Raw genomic sequence first — 12207 nt, forward strand, 5'->3', positions numbered from 1 at the left:
AAATGTTTTATATCTACTGGAATATTTAAACAAAGGTATTTGTTTATACACTTTAAAGTACAGAAAACTCATGTTTACAATGGGTTCCTATCAGCAGACCGAAGACGCATGTTTCCGAATGCGTCTTGGTCGAACTGAAAACACTGAAATGGCAAAATATCAAAGCAGCATATAAGTGAATTCTTTCCCTTGGATGTCATAATGTCATATTTTAAAGTGTTTTCTTTCTTTCTTTTTTTTTGTTGGAACAGTGAGTTCTGACAGTTCGGTTTTGCAAGCTTTCGCTTACATGGGGTCGATTAATCACCGTTCGCTGATCTAATATAGCCCCTTATAAATATGGTATGAGAGTCTTTTAGTTGTCTTCTTCAAACAGAATCTCGCACAGGTCAGGCAAGTGGCAATGTACACACTCCTCAAAGTCACAAGTATAATGCTCTTTCATATCACATACTCTATCAACACACTAGACAAATTTAAAACAGTATCTCCATTAATGTATTTACACCACTTAACACCTACCACATCTAATAGCACCCTTTCCTATGTTACCATTATGAATCCCCATTATATGAGTGTCATTTCCAGTAGTTCTTTAATATTGCAGACTTTCTTAAGAAGAAATCTAGGACCTTGCCCCACTACATTATAAACGCCTTGAAAAATTTTCCATTTGTAATTAATATATTATTTACTTATTTATACACTGTCCTGTGACATAATCACAAAAAAGTATGATAGGACAAAATTAGTCAGCATTCTCAGCTTTTTGCTTTTCTAGCTTACATGCATGTAAAACGGACGCAACACCCTCTTTTCTTTTTTATTATACCTCACTTATTTTTTTTCCTAATACATTTCCATTAAAATCTCTGTCTAGAAGCATAACCTTCAAGATCTCACAGTCATTTAAAATGTATAATCCTGGATAGACTAATAAGATGAGCTCTGGTCACACTGTTCTTCCTTCTACTTGAAGTCCACTACTATAATGTAAATATCTACTTTCAATGGTAGTAGTTCTGCAAATGTAAGACTTCAGTCATCTCTCATATATATCCATAGTTATGGTCAGGTCTATTGTGCTACTCATCGTGTCTAATGTAAATCTTAAAAACTGATGCTGTTGTTTAATAAATTGATAAACTCTGTAAACTAATCTTCACGTTCTCACCAAATAAATAAATAAAACATTATCAAGAAACACATATAACTAACACATTTTTTAAAAAAGTTCCTGTTGATGTATAAAATCCATTGCACACCAACCCAGAATTATATTAGCAAAAATGAGAGCCATCACAGTTTCCTTGACTACTGCACTGCTTTGTTGAAAGTATTCATTATCAAATAAAAATAAATTTTCTCAGAACTACATCCAACAGAAAGTACAAGTCTACTTTACTAGGTTTACAACAAACAAGTGGGGCATACTGGTGTTTTTGAAGTTTTGTGATTGTGACGTTCCCCTCTCTGGGCCAGTAATCAAGGATCCTGAATCCTCACCACTAACACTGGAGAGGGACGTTCACTTGGAATCAAAATGGATACACCCAGTATTTCCAGATGCAGCTCTCTGCATCAAGCACAACTTCCCTTAAGAGCACACAGGGAACACACACAGTCTGGGGTCTGGATTTCTCTCTCTCTCTCTCTCTCTCCAGGTCCCCAGTAAGACTCCCCAATGGCACAGCTGTAGGGTTGAGTCTTCAGCTGATTGTCCAAGCCAAGTCCTCCACCACTCTCTCCGTGAATCCAGTGCTATGTTTCCCTGCTCCAAGCAGCTGACACATACACACTCTTTGAGATTTGATTTTCACACACACACACATATACACACATACACCTGGGAAAGGCTGGCACAGATGTACTAGCTATGCCCCCTTCTTCCCAGACTATAATGTAGTTACTGCCACCAGAAACTCCAAAGCCAGCTACTCTAAGGATCTTAGAAGGATACCCAATTATACTGAGTGAAATTAATATTAATACAAATGGTAGTGTTTTGACCAATGCAGTAAGACTTTCTGGAGTGGCCACAGGGTCAACAAATAAGTATAAGTACTCTCAAAGGTTAAAATATTCTCTAAAGGACCAGCCACAATGACAATACCTCACATCATCACAGTGATTACTGACCGTCTTCTGACAGAATGTTTAGTTTTGTTAGTAGTGTACCCTTCATAATTTCAGTGATGATGCACACATTAATATTTTCTAAGGTCAGGAAGGCTTGTAAGGAATGTTTGATCTAGATGTCTAGCATTGAACTGCACTACTTTTATACAGTCCTGATTTTGTCTGACGAGGTTTGTAGATGGAAGTGATTGACATTTCCTGCAGTGGTCTGTACTCAAATATTAAGAAGACATGAAAAGAACAATGAGGAATATACGTGGAAGTCTTGTGACACTTGTGTCAGTACCATTGAAGGTGCAAGACTTGTGCTCTCCAGCAAAAAGAAACAGACAGCCACTACTGAAAAAATTCAGACCAGTTCTCCAAAACTGAGCATGGGTAAACCCTAACATTAAAAATTACTATTAAAGTGACTTCCTTAAGACAATATAAAATTATCATCTAAAGTAGTGAGAAAACATAAGGTACTGTTAATATTGGGAATGTGTCAAGGATCAAGCTGGGTGTTACCTGCTGGCATATAGAGGTATGCAAACTACAATGTTCTATAGTGGTGACATTAAAATAAAGGCAATCATGTCTTAAGATAAATCAAATCTCAAAATGATAGACATGCCTCATGTGACTTTAAAAAAATCTCAATTTCATAGCTGATACATCAAACAAAAATAAGAGCTACTTACTCATTTAGCAAAGGTATAGAGGTTCTTCTCTTGGTTTTCTGTAACATATTGGCTTGGTTCCGCAGTGTGATTCTGACAATTGAGGGAGCTAGCCTGCAAGGTTCCCCATCTACCTGCATAGGTATTGACTTGTAGGTAGTAAGGACCACCTCTCGGCACTGATTTAGTCGCTCACCATGACCACCCACTTGCACAGCAGCCTGTGAGAAACAGAAACAAACAAAAAAAATAGCAATAGGCCAAAAGAAGAACATCACAAATTTGATTAAAATATACATAAGAATGAGAGTTCTGTCTAAAGGCAGGCATTCTAACAATACAATATGGATAAAAGCTCAATGCACATCATTATCCTGTCATCTTACAGTCTAAAGTAATGAAAAAAGTAACACATCTACAAACTTAAAATAAATGCATACTATAGTATAATTATTAAAGTAATTATCTGTAGATAGACTACAATATGCAAACTTTGATCCAGATCCTACAACTTGCAGGTCCAACATGCATGGGTTTGAAGAAATGTCTTCACTAAACCAAAGTTGCAGGGTCACTGCTGAAAACAAATCTTTGGCCCTACAGTGCATGTCAGAAAGAGAAGGAAGTAATACTAGTCAACAGCTAGTAGAATTTCCCTTGATAAAATCAGCTACAGACCAATGCAGGTCAGTAAGCAAATGGGCACAAGGACTAAATGTTAAACTTCTGATATCGTTCAAAAATTAGAATTATGAGCTTATCTTAAGTTGATTATATTTTGCAGAGGTTTTAAATCTATCAACTTCCAGTTGTATAAAATGCAATATCAATGCCTCTCTGCCACATCTGAAATTGCTGCAAGTTCCTAGTGTGCTTCATTTTGTAATCAGAGAAGACCCTTAACATTGCTGCTAATTAATATTTCACCATATGTTACTTAACTATGAATCCCAGAAAATCTCTAGGAGTTTAATGAGTTGCAAGATGCATTTTCAGTAAATGTGACCTTCAAGGGAAGAGATGTTTAGAGTTTCTCATGTTAAGTCTAATTTCAAACTGATAATGTTTTGTTGTATTTAGAAAATGGCTGTCAGTGTTTTTGCTGTAAAATTTGATATAATCATTCTGAATGCAGCCTACATGTCAGTGATAATTGTAAAAGTAAAGAAAATAGTATGAGCACTGACAGGACTGAACTGTGTTTTATGGAAACTGTGGAGAGGTAACCAAGTAAGGGGATACTGGTATGGCTAGTGGTGGGCAGTCTTCTACCCAGCACAAGGTTCAATCTGACACAATCTTGCTCTGTTTCTGTTTACTCTGGAGGTGTATGCCATAACAATACAGCATTATCAACCATAGGTAAGGTAAAATGATTGAGTATCTAAAATATTGAACATATATAAAAACTCAAACATAGTTTTTAACTGTGGGAGCAAGACTCCCCTCCCACACCCCCTGCTAATTGTACATACCAAGTCAGAGATTATACTACACTGGTGAAAAGGGCATATTTCCCAATTTCCACTGTACAGTGATCTCAGGACAATTTGCAGTAACAGTCAATCATAAGAAATCTGATTATTTAAAAACTTAAGTTATATGGCATAGATCCATACCCATTTATCTACCTATATAGTAGTGGTACATTCTCAACAGATTTCTCAGTTCACTTCAGATGAATGTGAAGACATATTTCCATCGCTTCATTCCTGTTAATAGTAAACCTTTTAACTTTCTTTCTGTTAGATAGGAATATAAAGCTTTACTCCTTAAACCAGTAGTATTGTTAAAGCTTAAGACAATACTCAAAGAAGTCTGTGCTATGGCTGGCATGAAACTAGATAAACACTGAGAATGGAAACTTTTAGGGACCATTTCTATTGCAAGTATGCTTGTTAATGAACTCTGAATGGGACAACATACAATCCAGATGAATTGTATCAAACATCTAAATAACGAAGTTAATGTTATGGATTTCAATAAAAACATGAAGACACTACTCAAACTTGAATGTTCAGAACACTGTTTTCTTGTACTTCTTTGTGTGCTTTGGGTGGTAGTAATGAGTGATCTTAAAATGTGTTCATTTTTATGGAGAAGATATTACAGTATCTCAGATAAAAAAGAACAAGTCTATTTTTAATGATATATCGGGCATGCAAAGGGCTTGTGCACCCTGCAGAAGCAACAATGAAAACATATCTAGGAGAGGAACAGCTTTAAGGCAGCAATAATAAATGAAGCAGGTACATGACAGCACAAGTTGAATGGGGACATTGCCACCATATGATACTACCAATAAAGGTGCGAGACCAGCACTGGTATTCACAGGGAAGCAAGGTAACAACACAAAAATATGGTTGTATACAGATAGTTTCACTGATGAGTAAACCCAAATGCTACAATCTATTGCTACAGTTACCAAACCCAAATTCTACAGTCTACTGCTACAGTTACCATCCCCTGCAGCAAGATAAATTGATAACCTTGAAGTCATTAAATCAAGGGTGTAACCTTTATTGGCTTACTCTTGCAAAGAAAATCACTAATATTCAATTAATCCAGTGGACAAGAAAGAAAGCTTGCACTAAAATAAATGCTGAAAAACAAACTTACTAGTGATGCCATAGTGAACCCAATCACTTCTAGGTAACCATCATCGTGCCGTTGAGGTTCAAAATCCCTACTTTCACTGGGATTTCCCCATGGAATGGTGCCAGCACAATACCTGCAAGAAACAAGTAAATCTGTGGCTTTTTGATATTTTTTAAAGTAATGTCTACATCAAGCAGAAATAATAAAATATGCTCTTAAAAAGAAAATACAAACTTTAAATGCTGATACAATTATGCTGCCTGAAAATACTTCATGGGAGCAACACACTGCCATATTTATGTGTTATTTTTTTTTTTCTAACCAAGGAAGGTGGTTAGGACACAAACTAAAAAAGGAGCATTTTCCCCTACCACTACTGATCTAAGTTTTTTTAACCTGAGATCTACCCTATGCCCATGTTTCTCATTCTGTCTCCTTTAGGGGTAACAGATAAGCGGGGGACCCCAGCCTATTAGAATGCAAAATGTTCTGCAATTCCCTAGGAGTTCTCCATCCTTCATGCATTTGACATCAATGACAACAACTGAAAGCTTGTGCTTTGACAAGTTAGCAACCCTGAGCTTCCTCATTAATTTGTTTTATTCCTTGCTGCTTGCCATCCATCAGCTTTCTTCAAGTCCATTTGGCCCCTGAATCAATGGTGGGAGGTCAACATCCAAGGAAGCATTACAATTTTTGCTTCTTAGCACTAAATCTGTCCCCCCCTGGTGGTTGATATACACACTTGCTTATATGATGGCCTGCTATGCATTCACTGTGGATGTACACATTCTCACATACTTCCTATAAAGGCTACAGTGTGAAAGAGGCTTGGCGAGGTCAGACACGCATCCCCAGTCCATACACTGCATGGCATATACCGCTATCACCAGTAGGTGTAGGCATTACTGTATGATGGACCACCAACCTCTCCCTATGATGGATGAGCTGATGTCAACAGCTCACACCCATCCTCCTTTGCCTTGTTTCACAAGCACTTAAGCCGTTAATCAAACCTGGATTGACTGCTCATAGTAATAGCTTCATCCATCTATGCCACTGAGCCAGGTAAATTAGTTATTTTTTAATATGGCTAACTTCACTGCAGAGCTGGCAAAGTGAGTCTCTTTATGCCCTTGCACCAGTAAATGGAGAAGGCAATCACCTGCTCATTTGTTTCCTTGAAATGCCTAAAAAATTTATCTTGGTCATCGGTGTTGCAGATGGGAGTCATCTTTCTCTGCCTCCAGGCAGGTATGTAGCATATTTTATACAATTCTCCAATAACTGAGCCGCAGAATGGATGACAGTTTACTCTAATCTCAGGTGGTAATTTGTTCATAGGTTTATTCTCAGCTAATGGTGTGCGCCTACCACTGTATGCTTAGCCAAGAATGTCAGAGAAAAATAACCACTTAAGCTAAGCTAATAGTTCAAAAGATTATGGAAGAAGATAAAAGTTAATTTAGGAGAGAGAGAGACGGTACATGTTCATCTTAGGGGAAAAGATGGAGAAAAAGGAGGAAACAAGAAATAGACAAGGAACACAGATGATTAAGATGTGATAACTGAGAAGGTTTTATTTTTTGAGGAAAAAGAGGTCACATGGAGCATAATTTGACAAAGCTTGCAAGTTAAGGCATAAAACATCTTGCAGGGGTCTTTAGGTCACAGAAAATAAGGACAGATGTTTTAAAATACACTAACAAAATTAAGAAACCATGACCTATTCTTGACCAAGCTGAACTATAAGGGCTTTCAGTTTGATGATCAATTATTACTATTGAACTTAATGTACTTTACTAATCACTGTTTACATTTCCAGCTTTTTAGCTGACTAATGCCTATATGTATAAATTGTTCTATATTAATGTGAAAATTGCATATTTTTGTATGGAGTTTTCTCCCCACGACTTTGTCAAAAATTGGATCTATGCTCAATCAAACTTTCCCAGTAAATAAACAAATAAATACATTTTATGTCCCTAGCGTTTAATTCCACAATAACATATACCAAATAAGACTAGTGAGACTAAAGAGTTTATAGTTACTTGGGTCAGCAAAAAGCTGCCCTTATGGGGAGGGGATGCCTATGGCATTACTGCAGTCTTTATGTACACATCCTTTTGGAAGACCTTGCGTGAAGGTGTTTAGGAGAGGTTTGGCTAAGTCATGAGATATGCCTTCTGGTCCCAGTGAGGTGCTATTTTTTTGTTTTGAAAAGGGAGACTGAACCTTAGTCAATTTTAATAAAGGGGGTATTCTGAGGCTGGTATGGAGGTACTGAGGTTAATGTAGGTGCAATGAAATTAGAGCTGAATTTATTAGCTCAGATGGATTCTAGGTCTCATGTCGACAGTACCATTTGCAATTATTTCAGAGGAAGGCAAAGTATTAATTGTGGAAATTACATACAAAGCTAAAAAACAACCACATGGCTATGCTTAGTGCTGATGAATATCTTATGCACAAAGATGCCTTTGGCCTTTCTCAGTATTCTTGAGTTCCTTATTAAATTGATTAAGCTTTACTTTATGAGCTGGGAAGGGGTAAAATGTATATAAGATTAAGAACCTATGTTTTTTGTTGAATAATTTGTCGATTCTATTACCCAACCAGATTGAGTATTTGATATATTTACTGTTTTGCTTATGATGGCAGGACAATTTTCTATACATGGTAACTTTATAGGTTAGAAAATTCCTTGGTTAGGTCTAGGGTGTCAGTGCTCAAGCATTCAGCATGACTAGGCCATTTATGTTTTTCAAAAAGTTCAATGAGATCTAATAGGCTACATTGCTAAATTCCATGAATGCAGAGATAAGCAAAGGACAGGAGAGAAAGTTAAAGTAACATAACAGAAATAGGTGAAGATAAATATGTCTGACTTTTTGCTTTTTTTAACAAAAGCTTTTAAAGAAGCAGATCTATTTTTGATAGAAGAGTCAATCTGGGTAGGGGGACAGCAATTCACTGCTCCTTCTTCCAAGGCAAACAAAAATGGGTCTCCTTTGCCCATCAAGGTTACTCTGACAGCCACAGAGGTCATGTCTAACTGCTGGTCCATGGTGGCTGTAAGGACTACACTGGAGAGAGCCAAGGAAAAAGATGAATGGTCTGAGGAACCAGTAATGGCCATAGCAGAGTCAACCATGTGCAGCTGAGGCAATTTAACAGCCTGCTGGGAGGCAAATCATGTTTAGAAATGTTCTTTTTGTGGCTGAAAGAAGGAAGAACTGAGGAACTGTTAGGTGGTTCCAAGGTAAAATTAAAAAAAAAAAAAAAAAAGATGTCTTAGTCCTGCGGAAGTCTGGCAACAATAATTAGTGAAACAGGTAAGAATTAAAAAAGTAATTTTTCGTCTAAAAACACAATGAAAAGTACTTCAAACACTTATCCATTCCCTCAAAAGCAATTTAAATCAACTTTTTAGGCAGGAAAAATAATTTTTAAATAAGTTTTAACAATTTTTTTTTCCTCAAGAGTAACACTAGTAATCAAAAGCGAGTAAAAGTCATATGACAGGTTATAAATCAGTTTTTCCTAGCTTGAAAGTAAAACTATTACAGAAGTAGTTAAGTTTTGGTCCTAAAATAATATTTGGAAAGCTTTTTTTTTCCAGAAGAGAACTAATCCTCTTTGCAATGGAAAGCATTAGCTGTCTGTTATAGATTCACAGGTAAATATGAAGCTATCGGTCTGTAGACTATTACAAGTCTAGCCAATGACCAGAAGTCAAACTTGTACTTTGTATCTATGATATAAGGACCTTAACCATTATGCCAAACCCTCCCCCCTACTGAGTTTCGAAAACCCACTAGAGGAGCTCAAGGAAAGGGGGCGGGGGCTAATTTCTGCAGCAGCCGCCTCCCTCTGACTGGGTGGTACGTCGGGGAGGCCTCTGATTCTGGGGGTTACGATAAAGGGAATTTGGTAACCTCTGGATATAATACGAAGCACCCAGCGATCCGTTGTTATGGACTCCCACATTGCTAGCTGCCTCGAAAAATGCCCCCCGACTGCCTCCAGAGTGGAGCAGCCGGGTAACCCCTCAGGGGTTCTGCGTGGGCCTCTCAGAGAGCAGTTCTCTGGACCCAAAATTCCTGGGACCCCCTCTGCCTCTGGGGCGGCATCCTCCCTGTCCTCCTCTGCCACGAGAGGACTGGTTGTCCTGAGCAGACTGGGATTGATGCGATTTTCCGAACCACAACTTCTTCTGACCCTTTTGGTTCTTGAAAAAAGAACTCTGGGGTGCAGAGAAGCGGACTCCGATGGCAGACAAAGTCTTCCCGTCTTTCTCGCTCTGGACAAGAGTGTCGTGAATGGTTTTGCCGAACAGTGCAGAACCATCAATCACGAATGATGCCTTAAAGGGTTCCGAGAAGTCACAGTGACGGAGCCAGGCCTGTCTCCTCATGACAAGCCCGACTCCGCCTGCTCTAGTGGCTCCCTCCATAGCATGAGACAACAGCCGCATAGAGGTGTTAGAAATAGAGTGGAGGGTGGCCATTTGGGAGGAGTACAGATCCTTTTCTCCCGCCGACATGGACCCTGGGGGGGGGGGGCAGCGTATTCCTTAATTAGATCGCTGCATCCGAATAACGTGTGCCATGTAGTTCAAGGCCCTCATAGAGAAGATCGCTGAACTGAAGGCCCGCTTCCCAAGACGGTCCATCGCGTGAGACTCCTTACTCGGAGGATGAACCGTGGGGCTCTCCTGAGCCAACTCTTTCTTGGTGGCTGCAGCCACCAACATGGCATCCACAGGGGGACCTCTGCTCCAGTGTGATCTCTCTGCAGGGGGGCTCAAAATTTTGTCCGGGTGCTTGGGGATTGGCTCTATGGTGTCCGGTTCCTTCCAAGCCCTAGTGGATATGAGATCCACCAAGGGGTCGGGTGGAGGTAGATGGTCCTGCCTCAAACACCTCAAGGAATACGGACTCATCAGAGGAAGCCTTGGGGGCAGACCACCCACCCCTGATTTTGAGCATTTCCATGATGTCTCCGAAGGAGACATCCTCGGAGGGTGACCTAGGGGAGCCTTCCCCTTCATCTAAGTCCGTATCTTCGGTGAGACTCTCAGGGGAGTCTATGTGCCTCCTCTTGCACTTTGCCTTGTGAGGAATCTCCTCGGGGCGGGCTGTCCGAGGAGTCCTCACGGACTGTATCTTGTTCCACTGGAACTCCTAGAGGTGCTGAGGCAGGCTGCCCCGATGACCGGATGAGGGGAGCCAGGACCAGATGAGAAGGAGTGCGGGAGGGAGCCGAAGCCAGGACCGGAGGCCTCGAAGCACTCGACAGTGCCCTCTCCACCGCAGTGAAAGCCGAGGGGGAGCCGCTCTCAGACGGATCTGAGACCCGACTCCCACTCGGATCCAAAGTGGGGATCGGACCCGGCGTCGAGAACGTCGGATCTGAGGGACCAGTGCGCTCCGACCGGGACGGAGCCGAAAGCACACCGAATCCCTCAGATCCGAAGCTCGGCCCACAGCTCTGAGAGGTCGGATCCAACAAACTTGAGGGAGCCGACGTGCCCAGCACGGTCGGCTCCGACCCACCCCCGGATCCAACGTGGCTCAGCTCCGAGCGCTCCGACCCCAGAATGCGTGTCGGAGAAGGAGCAATAGGGGCAAAAAAAGGAGTCGAGCTCCCCCCCAGAGGGGGGGGAGGCAAGAGCACTCCCATCTGCATCTGGGCCTGGATGAATCTTTTCATCATCCGGTCCATGTCCGCATCTGACATGCTAAAGGTGGACCTCGAAGAGGCCACCGAGGCAGACCTGGAGTGCCGCCTCGATGACCTCGACGGGGACCAGGTCACCTCCTCTTAGGGTCCCGGGGAGAAACAAGGGGATCGGATCAGAGGAGGAGGAGACCGAGAAGACCTGGACGGAGAAGCCCTCTTGGCGGGCGGGACCGATGAAGAGTCCTCGGCCCGCCGCTTAAGGTGCTTCTCCCTCCGCTTCTCTTTCCTGGACTCCCTATCCGCCGAAGCGGGAGGTTGAGTCCCGGTTGGAGGAAGGGAGGAAGGAGTGACCGCTACAGGGGGGGTAGTGGTCACCGAAGTACCGGAGGCCGAAGCAGAGTCTGGAGGTAAAAGGCCCACCAGAACCAGCTTCGACCTCCGATCCTTAAGTGCTCTGGGGTTGAACGCCGTGCAAATCGCGCAACCCAAAGAGAGGTGTTCAACCCCAAGATACCTAACGCACCGAGTGTGGCCATCAGCCGGTGAAAGCTTGTGACCACACTCGGTGCATTTCGAAAAAATGGCTTTAGGGGCCTCCGACATAATTAAAGTAAAGCACACTCACTAGGCCCCTACACTCAAGTCACACACACACACTACGACCAGCGGGGGAGGGAGAAAAAATTTAAATTAAAATTTAAGCTGAAAAAACTAAAAATAATTAGTTTTAGCGTTAAGGGTAAACCTACCACGTACACACAATCACTCAATCAGAAAAGAAAGAAAGAAAACTTTTTTTCTCACAAAAAACGCCAAGAGCTCTGGAATCTAGCTGTTGCTTGAAGAGTGGCAAACTAGATCTGAGGTCAGCCAGGGTAGGCAGGGGATTATGGGTAAGGGGAGGAGCTAGGAGCTCAGATCTATGCTATGATAGAAGTTGCCGGCTCGGATCCGAGATCGGATCCGTATCCCAAAGGTTGCTGACAAATGAAGTCCCTACTTCAGATAGATAGTTTCACTGATGAGTAAACCCAAATGCTACAATCTATTGCTACAGTTACCAAACCCAAATTCTACAGTCTACTGCTACAGTTACCATCCCCTGCAGCAAGATAAATTGATA

At 41.3% G+C, this 12207-nt stretch overlaps 1 protein-coding gene across 1 annotated transcript in view; it reads right to left on the reverse strand.

The window, feature by feature from the left end:
* LOC122811072 (diacylglycerol kinase zeta-like) overlaps positions 1-12207 on the reverse strand; it is a 3109428-nt gene that overhangs the window by 1109572 nt on the left and 1987649 nt on the right. Inside the window, exon 21 of the mRNA XM_044082630.1 lies at positions 2823-3022. Coding sequence (XP_043938565.1) covers positions 2823-3022 — 200 coding nt within the window. The remainder of the gene's footprint in view (positions 1-2822; positions 3023-12207) is intronic.

Source organism: Protopterus annectens, chromosome 9.part0 (assembly GCF_019279795.1).
Source record: "Protopterus annectens isolate FY-2018-M chromosome 9.part0, PAN1.0, whole genome shotgun sequence".
NCBI lineage: Eukaryota > Metazoa > Chordata > Ceratodontiformes > Protopteridae > Protopterus > Protopterus annectens.